The sequence below is a fragment of the Rutilus rutilus genome, assembly GCF_951802725.1.
Source record: "Rutilus rutilus genome assembly, chromosome: 18".
In the NCBI taxonomy this organism is placed as follows: Eukaryota; Metazoa; Chordata; class Actinopteri; order Cypriniformes; family Leuciscidae; genus Rutilus; species Rutilus rutilus.
In genome coordinates, this window is record NC_140231.1 from 31,923,286 (window position 1) to 31,950,148 (window position 26,863).

The 26,863-nt window shown below is 37.6% G+C and overlaps 1 protein-coding gene across 1 annotated transcript in view; it reads left to right on the forward strand.

Moving 5' to 3' along the window:
- LOC311277598 (uncharacterized protein) overlaps positions 1 to 18,510 on the forward strand; it is a 33,558-nt gene extending 15,048 nt beyond the window's left edge. Inside the window, exons 2-5 of the mRNA XM_084387973.1 lie at positions 8,218 to 8,267; positions 14,576 to 14,810; positions 15,151 to 15,225; positions 17,417 to 18,510. Of these exons, the coding sequence (XP_084244099.1) occupies positions 8,253 to 8,267; positions 14,576 to 14,810; positions 15,151 to 15,225; positions 17,417 to 17,481 (390 nt within the window). The 5' untranslated portion in view covers positions 8,218 to 8,252 and the 3' untranslated portion in view covers positions 17,482 to 18,510. The remainder of the gene's footprint in view (positions 1 to 8,217; positions 8,268 to 14,575; positions 14,811 to 15,150; positions 15,226 to 17,416) is intronic.
- The last annotated feature ends 8,353 nt before the right edge of the window (positions 18,511 to 26,863 follow it).

A 26,863-nucleotide genomic window follows, 5' to 3' on the forward strand; every position in this document is an offset into this window, starting at 1 on the left:
GATTCACATTTTGACTGATGCATATGATGGCAGAGGATCGTGAAATAATAATAATTTCAAAATCTCAAAAAAAAAAAAAAAAAACCGTACATTTCCCGTGTTTTAAATTTTAGGCTTTTTTGGTTAAGCATCAACGTTGTACATTTTATTGTGCAATTCAAACAATGAGTGTTTGTTTGATGCTTTTTAATGACTGAATAAGGTTGCTGGTTCAATCAAATGGCAGCACAGAGTGAAGGAGAACCATATACATTCGCTGGTAGGTCACATGATAATAATGACAACATTATGGTAGCCATTATGGTGAGCACGGATCCACACTTCGAAAACAGTGCATGCCGGTTAGAAATTTTGTCTGACTTGAGACAGCATCGATGCCACGTGACTGTTATGTTTAGCATTAGAGTCCCGCGAGAGCGATTCGAAAGTAGGGCCCTGTCCCAAATGGCACCCTTCCTATGCACTTTCGGTCTTGTAGACTTACAATGGCTGCCGCGTGCGTGTGTTCATTAGGTCCGTGAGACCGTGTCCCATTTGTCATGTTAGGTTTCAGAAGGGTGCTCGTGAGCGCCCCCTCTGCGGTCGATTTGCTCCCTCGATGCGCACTTTTGCCGAGCCCGCACTGATGCGAGCTCCACAGCAGACTTCTTCCCGACAGTCAAAGCGGTGATGCGTCACAAAACACTAAATGCTCTTTTCATGTAGTCACGATGTTATATTGTCATGTTATTCAAATTCAGAATGAAACTGATAAAAAAAAACTAGACCCCACTACATTGATAGTATAGGCTTATGTTGAACTTTATTCTTGTACAAACAGAAGCGGTATTAAGCAGTACACAGCAAAAACTCCCGTGTTAAATTAACTCTCCTGGGAGTTTATTTGGCTCCAGACTCAAGAGTGTTAAAGTGTTAAAATATGAGTGTTAAATGAACACTCAAGAGTGTTCAAGTTAATGAGCTAATTAAGTGATTCATTGAGTGATGATTGATCATTTTTGAAGACACCTGATGTTAACAAGCAGAATCACCAAAGGAGAAAATCACATTTTTAATCCACCATTATGGTGATCAGTGTTTCATTTCTGTCTGCATAAAATTTATATGATATGCTAAAATAGGTTTTTTATTTGTCAATTGAGACTTCATATGACTGATTCAATCCCGGTCAGCATCGAAATTACAATCTGAAGTTTTAGATACATTACTGTTTTCCCAAAACAGATTTGCCATCATTACGAGACCTGTAATCATTGTGGGAATATAGCATTATAACGTTCTGTTCCAAGCCAATATATGTGCTCCTCAAAACGTATGGCTATGAACAACGGATACACTTGACTTGGTGCATAAATCATATACCATCACTATTGTTTATTTTATCTATGTTCCCTGTCCCTCTCCAGAATCCATTGGTCCCAGACTGTGCTGTGGCTGCTGACCATCTGGACTGTTACTGGTGCTGGAGTTTGGATTTCCCAGGGTTACCGATCACTTCAGGGCCAGCGTGGGCCCTGTCCAAACCTCCCTTCCCTCCCCGCTGAACGCGAGCGAGTACAAATGCATGAAATGCACGCATGGTGAAGTTAGTTTTAGGTTCAATATTTGCCGGACATTTGTTTTCCCTTGTCATTGTTCTATAGGGTCGGCAGTCTTACAAAGATCAATAGCAGGATTAGTTTTAACAGTATGTAACCATTGTATATCGACATGAAGTATACATTCAGAATCATCTACATGCGTTATAGCTGCATATTTATACATGAGAATGCTTTGAGTGACTTGCTTCCACAGCGCATGACGCTTAAGGGAACATCTGCCAATCCCACCAACTGCATTAAACGTATAACAATTTTTAATTACTTCTAACATTTAACAGACATTTTAAAATTCCAAAGCTTGTACTAGAAGGTTCCTATTGGTAAGACTGACTTACTACAGCTGAAATTGACAAAAACTCCCTTCATGTATTTACAGTACACAACATTACTGTAATTCACCAAAAGGGTTTTTTTCATGTTCCTCTGGTTGTAGTAGTTTCCTATTGACCAGACTGACTTACAACAGGTGAAACTGTGCAAATACCTCCCTTCATGTATTTACAGTAAACAATTATTTAGATATTTTTATTTTTATAAAGGGTTTTTGATGACTTACTACAGGTTTTGCATTATTCACCTGTAATAAGTCAGTCTGGTCACTAGGAACGTACTGCAACCATGGCTGTAGCCAGCTATGATTTCACCGAGGTCAGAGGTGTATATAATAAAGGTTGTAAAATAATTTCGTAATATAGTAGTATTAACTCGACTTTAGTGCTGCAAGGATATTGCACAGCATCAAGATAATTTGTTAATGGTCATAAAGTGCGAGATAAGATGTAAGTAGCTAAACTAAACATTTAAGAATTGTCAGCGGTTTTAAGATAGAAATGTTATATTTCCATTTAAATCAGGCAAACTAATAAACTTTTGACTAATAATATGTAATAATATGTAATATGTAATAATTTAATTAACTGTAAATATGAGAGGACAAGAAACCTTAATGAAGCTGTTTTTTTTTTAATCATATTGGGCATAAGATTAATAATGAATGTGTAGATATTGTGAATTTATTTATTTTATTTATTGTGATTCATAAAACATATCATTATCAGTTGACCCTATATGTTTACTTTTTACACCTCCACAGACGAAAATGAAAAGACTATCAGTCAAAGCTCAGCTTTAGGAGGGGAAGAGACAGGGCAAGATGAGGAGACTGAGAGAAAAAGAAAGAGTGATGGAGATGAGGAGTGTAAGGGTGGATTCCTGCAGTGGTTCAAGCTGCAAGAACTGCCGAATGACTAAAGAAACGTTATTGGCAAGATGGTAGAAAACTGCTCATTTCTAGTCTTTAACCACCCACTGCCACTTATACCAACGACGGAAATAAGTGCAGTTACAATAGCTTAATATTTGTGGGAGAGCGTTGCTATAGATAGCGACGATATTGTATTGCAATATGTAGCACTTCAAAGTCAATACCAAATCAAAACTAGTTAGCACATTAGTTGTAATTGAAAATGTTTAATGACAAAATATGGTTATGGTTACACTTAAAATAGTTACAAAATAAATGTATGAAATGATGATAACTTATATTATTAAATGTACCCAGCATATGTGAAAAATGTTACCTGAGAGAGAGAGAGAGAGAGAGAGAGAGAGAGAGAGAGAAAAGAAGAGAGCCCCCAAGAAAGGGACCCAGAGAAGAAGATAGCCAGAGCATCAAAGAGCCAGAGCAACAGTTTCAGTCTTGTTTTATCCTTTCCTTGACCATGTGACTAAAACCCAAATGTGAGACATTCAAACTGACCAATCAGATAATTACACTTCCACCACTGTACTAAAGGTGTGACAATTCATCGACCCCCCAAAGTACAAACATTTGGCCTGCATGCCTAGATCACTATCAGCCCCTCTGTGCCTTAGGAACTCCAAATGGTCATTGTCTCTGAAAGAGGGGGTAGAAAAACAGTCAAGCAAATATCTTTGTTCATTTAAAATATCTTGGATTATTTTAAATTCTACAGGAGAGAGCAGGTATTGACAAATAATCTACTGCCCACTGACACGGTTTTATAACTAGTTCTTAGCCATTTTTTGGCCTTCAGAGAAATCTAAATTTTCTTGGGGAGCATGCCCAAAACCCCCCCTAACTACCTCACATTTGCAAGCTCTGTGACCATAAAACCATGCCTACAGCCCTGACTACAACCTTTGGAGCATGAAAAAAAAAATTACTTTTAGTGAGTTACAGTAAAAAAAAAAAAAGGTATCAGAGGTATCAGAATCTCATACAGTAATTCAGTCTGCCCACTAGGCATTTACTATAACCTAAAACTAACTCTACTGCGCTCCCGAACAAAGTCAAATGCCGATGGCCTCCCCTAGAAATATAGGGTTTTGAAATCCGTCTGTCCAAGGATTTTCCTATTTGCCTGTGTCCCTGTGAATGTTTGGACTGCTTACCTTGTGTTTATGACCTCTTGCCTGTTTTCTGGATTACGTCTTTGGATTACCCTCTGAACAATAAACTGCATGTGGATCCTCAACCTTCTTGTCTCGGAGCATTTCGTAACTCGATAAGTGCTTTGTAGCTTCAGTGTCATATGTAACATCACTACTCTGAGCAGTTCGTAATCGTAACAGGAGCTGTGTGTAGTTTTGATCCTCAGAATAGCCTAACTTGCATGAATGACCCCCTACGGAACTAAGATATATGGGAATATACTGCAAAATATAATGCAGTATTTTACATAATATCTTTCCATGTATGGAAAACTATTTTTCAATATACTGTCATATATAAATTGACCATGTGTGGCTATATATTAATACATATAAAATATTTATAAATGAAGACAAAAATAGCATTACATGTAATATTCACAAAGGTTTATCCTTTATTGTATGTTATGTTTCCATATAAATGTGAATGTATGTTCACACATATGCACACGGAATGAGTTACAACAGATTTCTAGTTCCCAGAATGCTTTGCTTCTGACTGTTAAAGAAGAGTAAGGGCCCTATCTTGCACCCAGCGCAACTGACTTAGTACACTGACGCATGTATCATTCCTATTTTGCACCCGCGCAAAGCGCGCTTTTCCCTCCACAGAAGCACGTCGCTAAACTAGGGAATGAACTTGCGCTCCCTGGGTGGTTCAGTGCAAAAAAGGAGCCGTGTTCCGGCGCAAACGTTCCTTCATGCTATTTTGCAGGTTTAGAAAACAATTGCGCCACTAACCAGGAAAAAATTGTCTAAAGTCAGTGGCGCATTGCGCATGTTATTCATATGCTATTTTAAGGGCGCATGCTTGGCCATAATCAATGTAGCGTGTGCACAACGCGCATACACTTTGATTCTCTCATCTACACAGAAGCAGCAGTTTTCATTTTTGCAAATCATACATTATTACGATAGATAGATAGATAGATAGATAGATAGATAGATAGATAGATAGATAGATAGACAGACATTTTATTATAAAAGCATACATCTAGCTTACACATTTACCCAAATTATCATACGCCTGTTTAACCGAAGTTAATTTGGGTGTGTTTCTCCATCCACAACGTCCCTGACGAGAACGTCGGTCTCCTCGGCCTTGAACCGCTCCTGTCGTGCGCCTGGCAAATCTGCCGTTATAATAGGAATCCGCTTTAGAACAAGCGCGCCTGCTCTTAAAGGGAATGTGAGATGTCGCTCTGATTGGTTTATTTCACGTTACGCCCAAACCACACCTATGAATAATGAAGCTACTTCAGACCAACCCCTTTTAGATTTGCGTCGGGGCAAGAGTCATTTATCCCGCCGGGAAAATAGCAACAGCGCCCAAGACCCGCCCACAAAGTTACTTGCGCTTTGACACTTGCGTTTCAGATCGTTAAAATAGGGCCCTAAATGTTAAAATGAAATGTTATTTAATGTGTTTTGCTCAATAATAGGCTAATATAGAGTGTTTAATGCTCTATTATTTTTGGAATTTAAAAGGTTTTCTGGTATGATTGGGGTGACCATTGTGCTGAAGAGTAGAGCCTGTGGTTCTGTTGATGATTGGCCAAACACTGTTAAGACTATAATTACTATATTTTCAAATGAAATGTTATTTATTTTATGGTATTTCTACATATATTAAAATACAGTACAATTCATACACAATTCATTGTATAGGCTGTAACAATATAATTCCAATGCATTAAAATTTCTGTTCAAATTCAGGAATTGATTTGGAAATAGCGGTTTGATGTGCATCCTAGATTTGAAGACTGATGATTTTTGCACCACTCCCAAAGCTCTAGTGCAAAAAGCCAGATATACACCCCATGCAAATAAAAGATATCTATTTTGTGAACAGTTTTGTTTATATTTTTGTCTTCATTTAAAAATTATTTTAAATGAAAAATTAAGATTATTGGGGTGTTTTTCAAGAAAAAAAAAATTATGGGTAAAAATTGTTTCTAAACCAAATTTTTTTCAGTGTATCATAACTTAAGCTTTCGCTGTTTTCGTCAGTTTTAAAACATTTGTGTCTGCAGATATTAAATTATTTAATGTTTATCTTAGGCTGCGCATTTATGCATTTGTTCTCTGACTTTATTCACTTAACAGATGAATCATTTAAAATTAAAGCCGGACCATCCACAGGCTCTAATGAAAAGCTGAGATTGACGGTGCTTGGAGGGGATGATGCTCTTATGGATGAAGCATGTGGCACAATCCTTGGAGAAAGACAGAGCAGAGAGGGATTTAAATTTGGAATATTGGAGCCCAGGACAGCTCAAGTTTGTGGACGACAGGTTTCTGTATTAAAAACTAGAACTGGAACACTTGCTCAGCAGTGGAGTCAAATCTCTGAAAAATTACAAAGTATTTTGAATCACTGTTGTTTCCTGGGCCTCATGCCTTTCTATTAGTACATAGAGATGTGAAAGACTCTGGTAGAGAGTATTACCTATTACGAGCTCTCAGTGATGTGCTCGGGGAGGAGGTCTTGCACTATTGCGTGATGTTATTTAGATGAAGCTAGGCACAATGATCCAGAACAGAACTACTGTTTGAAGATGTGTGGAAACAGAAACCACATTTTACACAACACTGACAATAGTGTAATTAATTATTTAAAAAACAGAGACTATGACTGTTGATGGACCCCATTGATTTCCATAGTAGGAAAAAATACTATGGAAGTCAATGGGGTCCATCAACTATATCTTTTGCATTCAACAGAAGCAGCGAGGCAACAAGTCACTGCCTAAGTTTTCGGACGCATCCCAAGTCTCTGCATGCTGTGCTTCTTTGGCTTTTATTGCTGGGCTTTTTCCTGCAGGAGCCAATGGGTGGAGGGGGTACAGGTGTACAATTAGCACATGTCAGAACATAGAGGAATCTGAAATCACCCCCTAAACCCTCATTTACTATTCACTACGTTAGTCCACTAATACTGTTCACTTGAAGGAGTAAATGAAAAATAGTGAGAGAATTCGGACAGCCATTGAGCGTACATCGGTTGTACACTCGTTATTGCAGAGCAATGTGGGATTGAATAAGTGCACTCAATAACATGCACTATGGTTTCGGACACCACTACAAATGGCTGTCCCCTCAAATGACTCCCTCTTTGTTCCCAACACAGTTCCCCACAGATCAACACATATCAATACGATACGGTAATTACGACATTTACGCACCTTTAAACCGAGCTGGACCAAGACTTTGTAGTTAAAAGGGATATATACACACACATATATATACACATATGTACACAAATATACACACATATATACACATCACACACACACATATATATATATATATATATATATATATATATATATATATATATATATATGGGTTCAGGTTCAGGAAAGACCTTCTCATATAACATACCGTGTACCATCATACCATACCATCAGGGGCAGGGGATCATCTGTGATCTAGATGACCAGTCCATCCCTGATCATCGACAGTGGACCATCCATCTCTACCAGCGATAAGAACAGTGAACTCCTGAACCTGATAATGGGAAGTTCGGATAATTTTACTGACTTGGATCTTTGTATCTCATTCACCAAAATTAACCAATATTTTTTTTCAAGTCATTTCGTTCATTGCAGCAGAATATAATTAAACTGTTACATGTTAATAGCCAAATTCCCCAAACACATACAATGTTAAATTTAGAATAAGAAAAAAATGCAATGCAAGGACAAGACCAAATTATTAGAAACAGAAACGATTAATTCATTGCTTGTCTGGGTCTTCAGGCTATGCAGTCTGTTAGTTCACCTCACCTCCCGATCTAAGCCGTTCGTTCATCCCGAGTCTTCGGGGTCGAGCATCTACTGTAAAAAAAGGTTCGAGCACTGATCTATAAAGAGTCCTTATAGATCAGTGGGTTCGAGTCATTCGTTCATCACGTGACAGCTCGAGTCGCTCACACATCACCGCACAGATCTGCTTCAGTAGAGCCTCTGACTGCACCGAGAGAGTTTGCAATTAACACACACATACATTTTTTGGGAAATCCTGGTGAGTCAGAAACAGCATCCCTTACTTTCACTTCATTTTTATTTTACAGAATAGAAAATCTACAAATGCCTATCTCCAAAAAGTTTACTTTTCTCGACGTCACATTTATGCTTTCTTCAAATGGGGTTTGTTACAGATTTTGCGCAAAACATCGCCGAGCCTCAGGAGAAAATGGGGGCAGCAAATGTAAGTCATATATATTTTTCATTTACAAGTGACACAGCTAACATAATACAGCTTATGAACTTAATAAGTAGGCTATTTCACATTGTAATGCACATTTTGATATAGCCGATTAATTATGCCTCTTTCAATTTGGTACTTTAAATATACATTTGTTCATTTAGGCTAGCAGATGCACTATCTGTGTAAAAAAAAAAAAAAAAGATTCAGAGATCATCACTGAAAAATTATTTAACAAAACCTACACAATGAAAATGCATAAAGGCAAAACACGTTCACACAATAATTGGAGTGTTTCAGAACAGTTAAAACATGGCAAGAGGAATAGACTAAACCACACACACATTTATATATATATATATATATATATATATATATATATATGAAGAGTTCAGATGCAAAAGCCTCTAAGTGCCATCTGAAATTTTCTTCTAAAATGAGTATTTTTATTAAGCTTGTATATTTACGTTCAGTAATTTCACTTTAATGACAATTAATAGGTAATTTTCATTGCCATTAAAGTGAAATAAGTGAACATAAACATTCAAGTTTGATAAAAATGATCATTCTAGAAGGAAATTTCAGATGGCACTTAGAGGCTTTTGCATCTGAACTCTTCATATATATATATATATATATATATATATATATTGTAGTGTCCTGTTAGCTCAACTAATACATTAAAATAGCAATAATGTCACAGGTTCAGGACGCACTGCAACTAAATTCACTAACAAACTAACTACCTGCATTTTTCGGGAGTTAATTCGGTTGTAGAATGCAGTTATTACTGTAAATTACTGAACAGAACGGCATTAATCGCTAAAAGGTGAACTGACAACCGAATTGAACTGCAGTGTGTAGGCTAAGTGGCGGATGATTTTCTATTTCATCTTGCATCGGTTGAGGGAATTTTCTGGAATAAGATAAAGTTAGGATGCCATGTTTGATTCTACTTGTTGATTGTTAAAACACAACATCGTTCAGATTTGCTTTCAGTTAACATAAAGGACTAATGCATTATCCTGTCTTGATAATTAATATAGTTTAATTGTTGGTTTTGTCAACAAGCTCGTCAAATGTGTTTTGCAAATCTGCTTTCTAGGACTGGGTAATATAATGATGATACAGGGTATATCGTGGCGATGATATAAAGTGAGAATCTATTTATTCTTTTCTATACCCTTTATATATCGTGGAATGCAAATATATGTGAAGCTTTTAGTTTAGCAGGAATTATTGACTCGTTGGAGCAAAGGAACATGGATGAATGAGTAATAAAGAGCAAGACGTGCTTGATGTTAAAAGGAGTTATTGAAAGTGCGAAAAAGGAACTCAAATTCAGTTTTCACACTCTGACAGGCTGCTAATTAGCTCTTAGAGCGTGTCATTAATGTTAATCATGCAAAGTACAAAGAGAAAATCAGACTGAATAACTCTTGTAGCTTTAATAAGTATTTGTGTGTATTTAATTTACAGAGTGAAGACTATGTTACTCTAAAAAAATAATGTTGGCTCAGCAAAAAAAAAAAAAAAAAAAAAACGCAACAGTTTGCAAGCTACATTGAGTTAAAGGAACTTCATTTTTGGAGCATAAAAAAAAAAGAGGTTTATTAGTCAAAAAAGTAAAAAAAAAAAAAAAAATCACTCCATCAACTTGAGTTGTAGCAATGTCCATTTGAGACAAGTCATTTCACTCGGCGGCCATCTTTGAATGAACGAGTTACGCGTCTTGTGTAATTCTACAGTCTTTGGTTGTAGCCCTCAAACCAATTAATCTTATCTATTTCTGTTAAAATTCACAGCTATCATAACAAGTAAGATATTATCGCAGTCATTGCTTATTGAGTCTATGTGAAAGTGACATGTGAAGGCCAAGTATGGTAACCCATACTCAGAATTTGTCCTCTGCATTTAACCCATCCAGTTAGTGAACACCCATTAGGAGTAGTTAACACACACACCAATGTTATTATAGATTTGCATTTTTAAATTAGTTTTTATTTTAATACCATTTTAAAATTTCCTATAAATTTCAGTTTAGTTTTATTTTTTATTTTGTGAACACATTTCTATTTAGTTGGGCTATTTAGTTAGTAATTCTAGTTTAGCAGAGTTAACATAACACTTCCAGTTAAAGACATTTAATTTCAGCAGCTTAATGTTTGCAGTTTACAGTTAATGATAAAAATAAAATAATTGTTTGAGATTGAACAAAGAACAAAGAAGAAAAGTAAAAATTATTCATTCATACAATTATTCATTGAAATCTTGTTGAACATGTGGTGTATAAGAAAAAAATATCCGTATGATTATGAGTATTTTTCTTTTATGTTATTTCTATGATTAATCCTTTCAAACATTAATTTTGTATTAATCCATGTATGCTTTTTGTCTATTGCATCTTTTAATATCATATACTCATAGTTATACTCATATTCATGTGTTCTATTCAGACCAGACATTTAGTTTACTTCTACTCTGACAAATGTACGTCTATTTGTGGTCAAGACATGCAAGGCTATTTGTTTTTTCCGTTTTCTGCTCAGTGGTATCTTGTCTAAAATGTGTGGTATCTTGTTTAGTTTCACATGAGATGGTTATCTTATCTGGAATTAATGTACAGCTGTATTTGCATAAGGTCTATGATGGAAATACGTATTTGGTCATTTCTGATTCTTAGGACTGGTTCGTGCAGAAAGCGGTTTTGCTTTGAAATACGAAAAAAGATGCGGGCAGTAAAATGGGCAAAAACACCTTCATCTAGAATTAGATAAAGATCAGACAAACATACTTATCTGCAACTTTATCATCCTGTACACTTTAACTTTGTTTGCTGTAATCAGATGCATTATTCACAAGTCTTCTGGTGTAAGCTTGTTTTATGTTAATTTTTGTACGGTAATGGTTTTGATTTATGCACGTATTATTTTATGCACGTATCACGTCTTTTTATTCCATATTATGGTCATACATTGCAAAATAAAGTAGCGTAGTTGTGGAAGATTTTTCCCTAAACCTAACTACGTCCTATAATATTTATACTCTAGTGCGTCTACAGTCGACGTCAGCTGGGTGCTAATCCTATACCCTAGCACGTCTACACATCAACGTAGGCTGGGTGCTAATCCTATACCCTAGCGCATCTATACATCAGTGGCGCCTGAGTCTAATCCTATACCCTAGCGCGTCTACACATCAACGTAGGCTGGGTGCTAATCCTATACCCTAGCGCATCTACACATCGGTGGCGCCTGAGTCTAATCCTATACCCTAGCGCGCCTACACATCAACGTAGGCTGGGTGCTAATCCTATACCCTAGCGCATCTATACAGCGGTGGCGCCTGAGTCTAATCCTATACCCTAGCACGCCTTACACATAGATGTCGGCTGGGTGCTAACCCTATATCCTAGCGCATCTACACATCGACGTTGGCTGAGTCTAACCCTATACCCTAGCTCGTCTACACATCGATGTTGGCTGAGTCTAACCCTATACCCTAGCGCGTCTACACATCGATGTCGGCTGGGTGTTAACCCTATACCCTAGTGCGTCTACACATCGACGGTGGCCGAGTCTAACCCTATACCCTAGCGCATCTACACATCGACGGTGGCCGAGTCTAACCCTATACCCTAGCGTGTCTATACATCGACGTCGGCTGGGTGTTAATCCTATACTCTAGCGCATCTACACATCGATGTCGGCTGGGTGCCAATCCTATACCCTAGTACATCTACACATCGACATCGGCTGAGTCTAATCCTATACCCTAGCGCGTCTACATATCAACGTCAGCTGGATGCTAATCCTATACCCTAGCGCATCTATACATCGACGTTGGCTGAGTCTAACCCTATACCCAAGCTCGTCTACACATCGATGTTGGCTGAGTCTAACCCTATACCCTAGCGCGTCTACACATCAACGTCAGCTGGGTGCTAATCCTATACTCTAGCACATCTACACATTGACGGTGGCCGAATCTAACCCTATACCCTAGCGTGTCTACACATCGACTTCTGCTGGGTGCTAACCATATACCCTAGCGCATCTACACATCGGTGGCGGCTGAGTCTAATCCTATACCCTAGCGTGTCTACACATCGATGGCGGCTGAGTCTAATCCTATACCCCTAGAGCGTCTACACATCGACGTCGGCTGGGTGCTAATCCTATACTCTAGCGCATCTACACATCGACGTCGGCTGGGTGCTAATCCTATACTCTAGCGCGTCTACACATCGATGGCGGCTGAGTCTAATCCTATACCCTAGAGCGTCTACACATCGACGTCGGCTGGGTGCTAATACTTGTTCCCCTAACTAGCTTTCTTACTGCGCTGCAATGATCAACAAATAGACTACAGCAAATATCCTTTAAATGCTTTAGTCACGGCCGGAAGAGTTCCTGAGCAGTTCTCAGGGAATCTCTCCCAAGAAAAATCAAGGCCGGAGGATCTCAGACAAATTCCATTGAGAATCCCACCAGCAAACACAAATACAACATTTTTTTATAGAATAAGGAGCTATGGCAAAAAATTACATGAAACATTACTTAATTTCCCCACAATTTGATTGGTCCTTCATATGCAAATCCTTCTTTTACCAGGTAGAACCAAACTCTGTTTTTGACTTCAAGTTTAGATTATATTTGCTTATTTATACACTCACACAACCAAAGTCAAAGGGGAATGGCAACACAACATACAACATTCAAAAACACAGGACAGAACGTTTTAGTACATTGTGTTTCAAAGTGTTAGCATGTTAGGCCTAAAAAGAGAAACACGGTTAGATGTTAGAAACATGGTTAGTTTAATATACAGTTTACTATTTTATCTATTAAAAATCCATCACACAGTGTAATGGAAAAACTTGATTTTCCGGTACAGGATGAGAGCTTATTATTAATTATGAAAACTTCTATTTCTGTTAGTGTTTCAGTAACTGTTGTCTTGTTAGTGTTAGTATTGTTTAGTTTCAGTTTTTCATTTATGTTGAAATTTCTATTTTATTTCAGTTTACGAAAATGTTTTTTGACCGATAGTTTAAATTTCAGTTTTCAGTTTTTGTTTACGAAAATAACCATCACATACCTTCCCTTACAACTACGTTACTCACTACTTCACTACCACAGTACGAAACATCGTTGAAGAAATCAACTAGCCAGTCACGACTGTTTACCGAAAACCATATTGTCGCAAAGTGGTCGTTCAATTACGCTGGTTAATGTTGTCATGCACATGGTGGAGTAATAACTTCTTTTAATGAATCTTTTTGAGATCAAATTAATGCTAGATGTTTTTTCTATTAATTACGGACTATTAATCATTTATCTCTTCAATCATAGGTTCATTCTTATGAACTAGAGCGCGTTCACACAAGCAAAATGACATTTGTATGTATTCTAAATAAAAGACACATGGGTTGTACTGAATGTCAGCTTGCTTATTTGGCTCAAGATAAGGATTTATTAAGTCCACATGTCATGCAAACAAGAAACTCTGCTTCTAACCACAGGTCGAGAGCTGTAGTCCAACCACACAACTTTGTGGTGCTGTTTGTGAATGTTTGTTAGATCTATGGTTTTCGAGAAACACCGACTTGTTGAACTGCTGATAACGAGCAAACTTGCAACCATATAGTTGGCTAACGATGCTTTCGGAAACACACCCCAGAGCAGTGGGAAGACATTTTTGCTGTGGCGCTTGGGAGCGATTGGTTAGATGCTTTTCTCTAATATCTACTCTTTAGCACAATGATAACCACAAAAACTTCAACATTACAGAAGCTCTTTTACATGTCAAACATAACAACATTAAACACTAACAGGTCTTTACTTTCACTAAAATCAAAACAAAAAAAATAACACTTAAGTTCAACATTTATTCTCCTTATCCAGTCCTATGCAAAGCATATTGGGAATAGAAAGCCACTGCCTAATTTTTATTATTTCTACAACGTAATTAAACATAATAATAATCCAGAAATTTTAGTTTAAATTACACATTTTGTGCATAGACAACATCTTAAAACCATTTCATTTTAAAGTTGGTGGTGCTAAAAGGTATCGAATCGATAGATGTCTGAAACACACATGTATTTATTTATGGCCATCTCTGAATTTAGGGGATTCACTCCTGTATTTAAATCCGGTTTTCACTTCTGAAACTGAACACACAGTGTTCCTGTGAATGGATAAAATGTATATGCTGAATTCACTCTTCATTTACAGTGGATAAAACCATGCTTTTTCCAGTAAAAAAAAAAATGTGTAAAAATACAATCTTAATGTTATATCATGCAGTCAAGTGAGAGAGAGAAAGAACATCTTAAAAAAGCAGCGATGGAAATGGATAAAAGATCGAAGGAAATGGATAAAAGAGCGGAGGAACTGGACAAAAGGGAAAAGGAACTGGACAAAAGGGAGAAGGAACTGGATAAAAGAATGAAAGAACTGAAGAAAGGGGAAACTGAACTGAAGAAGGCTGGAGGAATTGATCTTTTGAAACGCAACCGCAAAGAATCAGAGACACCTAACAGTAAGAATTATGGTTTTGATTCACATTTTGACTGATGCATATGATGACAGAGGAGTAAAATTTTGTCAAAATCTCAGTAAAATCAAAAATGAAAAAAATAACTCTTAAAAAAATAAGCAGAAAAACCAGAAGATGTGTCCTTTGATGCATGAAAATCATAAAAACTGTAAGAAACTGATAAACGAGGTGACGGTGAGCCTGTGACCTGCATCATTATTTCATGGATCAAAAAAGAAAACTTATATTTCACCTACTCTGAGCTTTATGCTATGTTTGCTTTATGTCAATTTTATTGTGCAATTCAAACAATGAGTGTTTGTTTGATGCTCTTTAATGACAGATTGCGGTTGCTGGTATTATCAAACGGAAGAACAGCGTGAAGAGGAACCATATTCCTGCTTCTGTCAGAACGCAGGTTTGATCTTCCTTCTGCTTTCTATTTGTTTTGTTTCTGTTATCCACGTGCGTTCGCACACATCAGGGGTGTGTTTCCCGTACAACGACGTAACTCGCTGCTTCACATTGTATGATGCATGGTTGGAGAAATCAAATAGCCAGTCACGACTGTTTCCCCAAACCATATTGTCGCAAAGTGGTTGTTCAATTACACTGGTTAATGATGCCACGGTTAGTGATTGTGGAGTAATAACTTATTTTAATGAATCTGCTTGAGATCGAATGAATGCTAGATGTTTTGCTATAAATTACAGACATGGCATCTGAGGACTATTTCTCATTTTTCTCAGTTATTTTCCTCTATTTCCAGATTCAATCATTGGCTTGTTCTTATAGAGCACGTTCACACATGCGCAGTCTTCAAAAACGGTGCTTTAAATCTCTTGACAAACTAAAAGACGTAAATGACATTTGTATGTATTATAAATAAAATATATAGATTATACTGTATGTCAGCTTGCTTATTTGGCTCAAGATAAGGATTTATTAAAGGGGTGGTATAATGCCCTTTTCACAAGATGTAAAATAAGTCTCTGATGTCCCCAGAGTGTGTATGTGAAGTTTTAGCTCAAAATAACCCACATATATTTATAAATAATGAATTTATATATTTATATATTATTTATATAGCATGTTAAAATTGTCACTTTTTGAGGGTGAGCAAAAACGCACAGTTTTTTGTGTCTGTCCCTTTAAATGCAAATGAGCTGCTGCTCCCGGCACAGGGGGCGGAGCTTCAACAGCTTGTGTCCTTTTACCTCACACAGACATGCACTGAAAGTTTCTAAAACTTTTAGCCTTTTATGTTCAAACCGGAGTCAGACAATGATGGAGAGACTCAAGACAAGACAAGTGACAACATGTAGACAACATTTCTGAATGGTTAGTTGATGAATTTATGTAGCTTATGTGTAGTTATCTTCTAGTCATTGATTACCATAATCTGTCATGATAATCTATACATCGTGTTCTGGGGGTGTGGTTTAAGTAAATTTTAGAGTTTGTGATGTCACTAACCCGGGAAGAATGTCGTTTATTCCCTACCAGCCGTTTGTTGTAGTCCTTAAAAAGCAATATCTGTAATAGAAAATACAGTGCTATGCATAAGTTTAGACAACCATGCTAAAGTTGACTAAAAAGAGGAAATAAAAAAATCATCTTTTGGTAGCCCCACATCATCACATAGCCTTCACTATACCTAGAGATTGGCATGGTTTTATTTCAGTTAGCCTAAAAGCTAGTTTGATTTGCATTGAGAGATGATCTTATGGAAAGTACCCCATGCCAATCTCTAGGTATGGTGAAGGCTATGTGATGATGTGGGGCTATTTTAATTCCAAAGGCCAAGGGAACTTTATCAGCATGCATAGTATCCTGGATCCATGAAGTAACTGGCCTTAAAAAATAAAAATCTGCCTGCCTCTATGGGAATTTAACATAGGGGTGTCCAGACTTATGCACCCTGTATTTTAAGGAAGAACATTTATTTATTTACGATACATTATTCATTCACAAAGAAAATTGGTGGCCTTAAAGGTTGGATTTTTTTAATTAAGGCATTAAGTTCAATTTCCAAAAGATGATTTTTTATTCCTCTTGTCAACTTTAGCATGGGTGTCTAAACTTATGCATAGTACTGTATCTCCCTTTGCTTTGAACTTTGAGCGTTTGAACTTTGCAGATGTTGTTTATGATCAAACAGCAACACTACACACTAACTAAAGTTAGAAAAGTGAAATCATAATCAACCACCCCTTTAAGGTTGATTGTCATGCAAACTAGAAACTTTGCTTCTAACCACAGGTCGAGAGCTGTCGTTCCAAACACACAAGTTTGCGATGCTGTTTGCGAATGTTTTATGGAACGATGGTTTCGGGAAACACAGACTCGTTGAACTGCTGATAACGACGGAACTTGCAACCATAGTTTGCTAACGACGCTTTCGGGAAACACACCCCAGTTTGTGTTTCAGCGCGTCCACTTGGTTTTGCTCACCTGTCTCCCATTATTGCTTGATTTCTATTCCATATCTCCGCTTCCTTCCTCTTTGTTCTCTGCCAGTGTGTTCTGTGCTTTTTGCTGTTCACCTGCCCGTTTTTTGTTGTTGTCAATTTTTATTTATTTATCTGAAATGTTTTTTCTCTGCCCAGGTTGTGCTGCGATTCCCCGTCCCTCTCCAGGATCCATTGCTCTCAAACTGTGCTGTTGCTGTTGACCAGTTTCACTATTACTGGTGCTGGAGTTTAGATTTCCCAGGTTTACCGATCGCCTCTCTCTCTGCATTGCTTTGTTGCTGTGAACACCTGCCTGTTTCCAATTGTGAGTTAGGGTTTCCTTGTTAGTTCTGTTTGCCCTTCGTCTGACCATCCTGACATTGATTCTCATCTCACGATCCGGATTTGATTTCCCTGCATGATCATTCTCCTCTCAACTGTCCAAAACCTGATTTGCTGCCATGAGGCTTGTACTGTCTTTATTATTATGCTTCAGTAAATTGTGGTTAAGCATTCTTCTGCTTTTGGGTCCTTCCTTCCTGAGTTCGTAACATCATCACTTAATTCACTTCACATCAAGTTACAGTACAAACTGAAATCATAAATAAACACCAGAGGGCGCTAAAACACTTTACAGTACTAAAATGTATCACCTCATGTAATCCCACAATTCATTTTTCAACCATGGGAAGACTGCTTGACACCAAATGTTACAATAACAGTAAGGTATCTAAGTCCAATAGCTTGTTAACTGGCACAAAAAAGTATATAGCTTAAAGATTACTTTACTTCAGAGTAATTTACTCACCCCCACATCATCCAAGATATTTATGTGTTTCTTTCTTCAGTTTGAAAAGAAATTAAGATTCTTGAGGAAAAACATTCCACATGGTTTCCCAAAAGCATCGTTAGCCAACTTTGTTCGCAAATTCCGTTATTATCAGCAGTTCAACGAGTCGGTGTTTCCCGAAACCATCGTTCTAACGAACATTCGCAAACAGCATCGCAAAGTTGTGTAGACAGCTCTCGACCTGTGGTTATAAGCAGAGTTTCTAGTTTGCATGACATGTGGTAGTGATGTTACATTTGACACTGAAGGCTGAAGCTTCAAAGCGCGTATCGAGTACGCAGCGCAATTTCTCATGAAGCTCCGTATTGTTTTCAGAGAAACACGTGAGCAACGAAAAACGAAGCCTCACTTTCTTCCCAGTAATGTGAATGCTTCACTTTGCGTGTCGGAGTGTTTGAACCCAGACCACTACTCTACGGGTTTTTGGAAGTTTAAGTCCATTTAAGTTTAAGTAAATTTAAGTTTAAGTAAATGTGTGTATGTATATATATATACACTACCGTTCAAAATTTTGGGGTCAGTAAGATTTTTTTTATGTTTTTAAAAGAAGTCTCTTCTGCTCACCAAGGCTGCATTTATTTGATAAAAAAAAAAAACAATAAAAAAAAAAACAGTAATATTGTGAAATATTATGACAATTTAAAATGACTGTTTTCTATTTTAATATACTTTAAACTGTAATTTATTCCTGTGATCAAAGCTGAATTTTCAGCATCATTACTCCAGTCTTCAGTGTCACATGATCATTCAGAAATCATTCTAATATGATGATTTGATGCTCAAGAAACATTAATTATTATTATCAATGTTGAAAACATTGTTGTGTACAATTTCTTTTCAAAATTCTTTGATGAATAGAAAGTTCAAAAGAACAGCATTTATTTAAAATAGAATATTTTCTAACATTATAAATGTCTTTACTGTAACTTTTGATCAGTTTAACTCATCCTTGATGAATAAAAGTATTGATTTATTTTATTTCTTTCCCCCAAAAATAAAATTAAATATCTTACTGACCCCAAACTTTTGAACGGTAGTGTTTAATGTTACAAAAGCTTTAGATTTCAGATAAATGCTGTTCTTTTGAACTTTCTATTCATCATAGCATCATGAAATAAAAATGTAAATAACTGTTTTCAACACTGATAATAATCATAAATGTTTCTTGAGCATCAAATCATCATATTAGAATAATTTCTGAAGGATCATGTGACACTGAAGACTGGAGTAATGATGCTGAAAATTCAGCTTTGATCACAGGAATAAATCACACTTTACTGTATATTCACATAGAAAACAGCTGTTTTAAATTGGAATAATATTTCACAATATTACTGTTTTTGTTTGTATTTTTAATAAAATAAATGCAGCCTTGGTGAGCAGAAGATACTTATTTTAAAAACATTAAAAATCTTACTGACCCCAAACTTTTGAACGGTAGTGTATATATATTAGCCTATGTTACATGATCATATATTCTGACACATAAACAGCATAGAAACCATAAAATAATTAGACCAACATGTATTTGCATCAAGCAACTCTGTTGGTATTTTTATAATTAGTATTAATATAATTGTTACTTTTATTTTATTGCCACACTTTAATGTGTGAATTATATTATCAGACAACTGAACATTTAGCGTTGTCAGGCTTTTATTTGTGCTTAATGGATAAAACAACGGCGCTGCGCACTCAGCTGCTCATACACATGGCTACTATAAATTTGACCTGCCACAAGATGGCGCTGTTTTCGACACTCTAGATGCTTTGAATCTTTTCCCGAAACATTCAGGGGAAAGTCTAAGTGCTTCATGAGGCTTCATTTGCCCATCCCTAACATGTGGACTTGAGCAAAATAAGCAAGCTGACATTCAGTACAACCTGTGTCTTTTATATAGAATAGGCCTATACAAATGTCATTTACGTCTTTTAGTTTGTCAAGAGATTTAAAGCACAGTTTTTGAAGAGTGCGCATGTGCAAACGTGCTCTACTGTGTAAGAAGCCTATGATTGAATCTGGAAATAGAGGAAAATAACTGAGAAAAATTAGAAATAGTCCTCAGATGCCATGTCTGTAATTTATAGCAAAACATCTAGCGTTAATTCGATCTCAATAACTCCACCACGTGCGTGACATCCTTAACCAGCGTGGTTGAACGACCACTTTGCGCCAATATGGTTTTGGGAAACAGTCGTGACTGCTAGTTGATTTCTTCAACGATGCATCGTACTATGGTAGTTAAGCAGTATATGGGCGTAAACAATCATTTTGTTTAACATTCTATTAATTAGATAAATTTGCTTCTGAAGACATCCTTCTCAGATATCTCTGTTTGCTCTGTTGTCTACGGTGACCGGGAGGGGACATGTTCGGTTCACTTAGTTTTGTCGTGGCCACAACATATAAACTCGTGGGAACGTCGTAATATCTAGTGGGCACGAGATCGTATGTTGAGGGAACGACATCCGTTTATCGTGGCTATACCAGTTTTATAACATGTGGGAACATGTGGGTCATAATTTACGTTGTTATTTGTTAATTTAAGTTTCTCATAATTTGTTTTTGTTTATTGCCTTAAAAGGAACTTTATTCTTGACCCGAGTATTTCATTCAAGCCAGCAAATTTCTGACGAAAAAGCCCATTCAACTTAAGAATGCGTTTCATGTGTCTTTCACTCGTTACCTCAACAAAAGGATCATGTGGCTCCGATTTATTATCACGTTCCAGCGACTTAATATGACGTTCCCTTCCCACGAATTAATATATCGTGGCAACAACATATTATCACGTTCCCACGAGTTTATATGTTGTGGCCATGACCATAGATATCATATAAAGGCTAGATGTCTTAAGGCGGAGTCACTTCCGGCATCACCGGCGGCCATCTTACCACAGGGCTCTGTGACTTAAGGTAAGTGAGCAGCACGCACACAAATCCTCTTATCTCTGTGAAATCTTGACGGATTTACAAACGGTTTGGTTTCTTACAAACGTCATTACCGTGGCTATAATTCTTTCATATGGAAGTCCATTTGTATAATTATTCATAGGTATGCAGTTTCATAGCTACATCTCTGACGTTAATAACAAACCAAACCGTTTGAAAATCGGTAGAAAATTGAGCAAGTTATGGTTATTTAAAAGTACATGCACCATGTTACGAGTGAGTGAGCACCCTGTGGTAAGATGGCCGCCGTGTGCGGACGTCGACCTCCATTGGCCAGCAGCGCGGACGAGACATCTAGCCTTTATATGATTTCTATGGCCATGACAAGCCGAACACGTCCCCTCCCGGTCACCGTAGTTGTCAGTGTTTCTTTGTCACATGCCTACACACGCTGTACAATCAACAATCAACATTGGAAAATCTCACTGTAAAACAAGCAGCTGTGAAAAATATGATAGGCCTACACTGGTGTTTTGCCAGATGAGAAGTTTATCTATGTAGGCTATCATATTTTTACTCTTAATTTCTTTTATAACTGTATCATCTTTATATCTCTTTCAATTCCTTTTATAACTGTTTTCATTTTCCTTGATTTTATTTTGTGATTATTTTAATTCCTTTCTGTGTAAAGCAGTTTGAATAGTGTATTAAATGTGCTATAGCCTATAAAAAAACGTACCTTGCCTTGGTATCCGATGATCATATCAGAGCATTTTTTAAGAGTATGATACATTTCAACATCTGTTATCTGTACTTTTCTAAAACAGACATTCAAAAGGACAAAAACAACAACAACATAAAGCATAACTTGTGCATAATCTGACTCAAATTTAAAATGATAATCAAATTTAGATTGTGTTTCTTATTAGAAAATAGTCATAAATATTGATTATTAATTCATTTCGATTTTTGATTATTCTGAGTATCCCATACTTTCAATTATTAATTCACTAAGGGACCCGATGCCGCACAGAGTCACACGCCCCGGGTTTACGTGGATTTCACGGACACAGCCTCGCCAGTCTGATCTTGGTCAGAGGGTGCAGGGTTTGCTAATACCTCTTAAGTCGGTTGCCTACTGCTCACTCATACAAAAAAGTGTAGTTTATTTAGCCACTTCCGTACAACTTGCCAAGTCAGTGATGGACAGAAATCAAAAGGTCTTCAGATGACGTGCCTACTGCCCCGTTCATATGCGCCTTTAGTTTGACCTATCCTGGACACAGAGCTGCGGTAGCGCCAGCCTCCTCATAGTCTACTAAAATAATGATTTCAGAAAACTTCAGAATAAATCAAGATGTAACATTTATTTGTCAGGTAAAAATGTATCATGCCAATTACACAAGTAAATGATTAAAAGCCAATTCAGAAATAATAAATACATGACATAAGTTACTCAAAGATGACTCTAAAAGTAAGCAATGCATTCCTGACAGAGACACACAGTGGTGTGTGAGTCTTTTCCAACGGGAAAACACTGAAACAGCACTGTATGGGGGATGCTCCTGGTTACAGGTTCCCAAAGACTGCTCTGTCACCTAGCCTTAAATACCCAGATCTGAACGAAAGGGTTGTACCAATATTTTTGGGTCAATTCATGTACCCCAGGGGGTAGCACCTGGTTTCGGGAGATATCTTGAAGAGACATCACCCAGAGAGGAGAACAGGATTCACAAGATACATCATATGTGATATATAGACATTCTTAGTGAACTTTTGGTGACTTGACTCAGGGGGAGAGGAAGGGAGGAGGGAGAGGAGTGCACAGAGATAAGGTAGGAGAAAAGTTTGGACAGGACAAGGTCCTGTGCTCTGTCTTTGCTATCTTCTGTTATTGCTGTATTGCAGGGTGAGTTTGGTCTTAGCAGGAAAATCAGTTCTACCAGAAAGACTCGGGAGATGAAATGATATAACAAGAGTAAATTTATTAATAGCTCAGCAAGCATAGTCTTTGGCGTAGGCCCCATCCTTAGCAAGCAATGCGAAGGTAACGGAATCTGCAAATCCCGCCTGAAGATGAAGGCAGGGGCGCAGCCGACCCCCTGGAGGTAAAGGAAGAGACCATCCTGGTGGTGGTGGTGGGGAGGATGGAGGGAAAGGACCATCTTGGAGGTGGTTGGGGAGGATGGAGGTAATTGGCGCCGTCAGTATCTGCGAACTCAGACGGATGTAAGTACCATTCTTTTATACTGAGAGTGTTAACACATGATTGGTTAGAAGTGAGTTAATTCATGACGCGCTGATTGAGTCTTCCTGGCAGAACTTAACGCTAAGCTTACATTTCTTACAGGCCTATTGTTTTTTTTACAACTTTTTCCGATCCTTGACGTAGATCAGCGATCATTATGGCCTTTAGACACAGACTGATGCAAAACATTAATTTTTAATTTGCTAATTTTTAATACCTCCTTAGAAAGTCTACCAACGTCAAATAATTATAAAACAAATGTATGACTTCTCTAAAGCATCATATAATATGTTCCATATAAATAAATACGGTTCAGTAGGTATAGCCTAAGGCTGATACATTTTCGGATAATCAATTAAAAAAAATTATTGAGCGAAATTTTATCAGCGTTACTTAAAGGGATACTTCACCTCTGGGAAGATGAATGTGTATTTAAAATAGGTCATTTAAATAGCAGAAATGTGAAGAAATTTTTGAATTTGGAGCTTTCTAGACTGAGAAAAGCCAGAAAATGTATTTTTGGCTTATGTGGATGAAAGACAACAACTCCCAGAATGCACTTGCTTCGCTGCCTTAGGAGGCCACGCCTACCGGTAAGAGTGCGCACTGCAGTTGAAAACAACAAAGCTAGCCTACGTGATGAGTTTGCGAGGGATTTAGAGATCGTCCAAAATGTCCGGGATTCGGCTTTTGCGTTCTACAGTCGCCATTCATTCATCATGTTTACTGTGGCGAGCAGGACGAGGCTGAGGGGCGCGGGAGAACGGCGCGAGGCCGGTGGCGTGATTACTGAGACGCGCCGGGTCTCCCATCTCTCACGGAGGAGCGGGAATTTTTCTTAGCAATGGTAAAACGCACATCAACCGATCACTTGTTTAGCGTTCATGTAAACACTACATTCAAATTCACCAATCAGAATGAATTCAGTTAGATTGAAAGGTGTGCATGTGAACAATGAATGGCGACCGCAGAAAGCAAAAGCTGAATCCCGGACATTTTGAACGATCTCGCCCGCCGGACAAGTCCGGAAAAAGGAGGATGGTTACTTACTCAGCTTTCTCCTACTATTCAGCTTTCTCCACAGAACAAGAGCCTGCTAGCTTAGCTTCCACAGAAAGACGGCTGACACTGTGTACATTCTGTGAGTGAGATCCCACCCTGTATGGGCGGGCTGAAAACATGCGGAACAACGCCATCTACTGGCTGTAGTCTTTAGCCTCTGGCCAGAAAATCCTCAGATGACGCAAAATGACGATTTTTGCGTCATCGGAGGATTTTTTCCAGACAAAAAATACATAAATCTCTTGTCTCAGGGGGATATGAGGGTGGAAAGCACGGTAATTCGAAAATACTACAGGTTTTCTACTAATACAAAGCTTAATGCTAAATCCTGAAGTAACCCTTTAATCATATTTATATTTATAGAGAACTAGAAGCTATAGAGAACTAGAAGCTATAGAGAACATTTTTGTGCAGTTGGACCAGTATATGTAACTTTGTGATTTTGGAGTACACTTTGCAGTTTCATCACGCAGAAGCAGAGCTGTGTTGTTCAAAGACCGTCGCCTCCATCTCTGCAAAATAACTTCAGGTGAGTTTGAACCGTGATTAAGATATGGCAGACATTGATTAACTTCCCCTTTAAATGGCTTAAATCCGGATTTGTTTACCTTGGGATTAATGTGTCAACTGACCTGAATAAATTATGGAAACTTAATTGTGCCCCAATTATTCATACTGTAAAAAAAGATTTAAACCGCTGGCAAGCTCTTCCTCTTTCGCTGCTCGGTAGGATAAGTTTAATCGAAATGAATATTCTTCCTCGATTATTGTACCCTCTTCAGATGCTGCCCTTATGGTTAAGCAGGAAAGTCTCCGCAGAGCTGGAAAGTGTTTTTTTCTAGATTTGCATGGAATGGCAGGAAGCTTAGACAAAAGATTAAATCTTTGCAGTTGCCAGTAGAGCTGGGTGGTTTAGCTATGCCTAATATTTTATATTACAATTGGACTTGCCATGCCAGACTCATTTGGGAGTGAAATAGGTCTTACTGTGATCTTTGTCCTAGTGTGGATTCCTAGGATTGTTTCCCATTCTCTATTTGGAGCCTGTTTGCTTGCCCCAACATTCAAAAGGTACACCTTTGTACCTAAAGAGTGCATATTAGTCCCTCAAAGGTACATATTGGTACCAAAAGTGTACACATTAGTACCCTATTGAAAGGTACTGTCCCAGTGACAGCTTTTGTACCTTTTTTTCTGAGAGTGTTACAATTCGGTTAAAGTTTGGCGACAGATCTCAAGGTTCTTTGGGACAGGTGAAATTATGTTTATGCTGAGTCCAATTTACTTGAATCAGGACTTTGCCCCGGGCTTAGGTTCGCCTATCTTTAAAGCATGGCACATGATGGGGATTCGTGGGGAAGGGGATTCCTTCCAACAATTGCGACAGAAGTTTGATCTCCCAAAGCAACACCACTTTGGTTATTTACAAATTCAGCATTATGTTTTTTCAAAGCAAAGATCTGTGCTGGATTTGCCGGCACTTAGCATTTTGGAGAGTTTCCTCAACATGACTAATGCTGCTCATTTTTTTAATCTAGGTTTTATTCTTTTATATACTCTCATGCCTCTGGACTCTTGAATACAGTGGCTCGCAAATGGGAGTAAGACCTGTGCAATGAATATACAGATGATGACTGGCAGGAGGCCATTAAATGTGTGTGAGGTCCACTTTTACTTGTAACCGGCTCAGAGAGACTCAGTATAAGGTATTGCATAAGATTACATGTTACGCCAGTTATAATGAATAAAACTGATCATACTATATCTGCCCTTTTTGTTAAGTGCCATACAGAGTTGGGGACATACTTTCACTGTTTTTGGAGTTGCGAGTATATCTCTAGATTTTGGAGCTTCATTGCTTGCGAAATTAACACCATTCTTTAGATAAAATTGAAAAAAGATCCTGGTCTTTTTCTTTTGGGGCTCCCATCCAAGAGGCAGGCAATGACACTTACACTGGATGCAACATGTTACAAACTGGTAGATAAACTACTACTTGTGGCAAGGAAATGCATCCTGATTAGATGGATTAATGCACAGCAAAAATCAGACACTGGTTTCAGTGTATATATAGGCCCAAGAGTTCGGTGTTCAGTGAACACTGTAAAAAGTGTAAAATATATACTCTCAAAATAGAGTTACATTTGAACACCTGGAGAGTACAAATGTACTCTTATAACTAGCACTTTTTGACACCGTTTCAGTGCTTTTGAACACCTGCAGTATAAACCTAGAACCCTCGGTAAGAAAAAGAATTACTCCAATGTCAGTGCTTTCGGCGCACTTTGCAGAGCTCATCATTTAACACTTGGAGAGTACAAATGTACTCCAAAGCTGGTACTTTTTTATTTACAATGTTTCAATAGTTTCCAACACCTGCAGTGTAAACCTAGAACCATCAGTAAGTGAAAAATACTCCAAGTCAGTGCTTTTTATGTCTGTTTTATTTAACAATGTTCATTGGGATGTTCAAAAACCACAAACTCATACAAACACATACAGGAACCACATATTGATAATCTCTATCAAAACCATAAGTAGTTTGCAAATC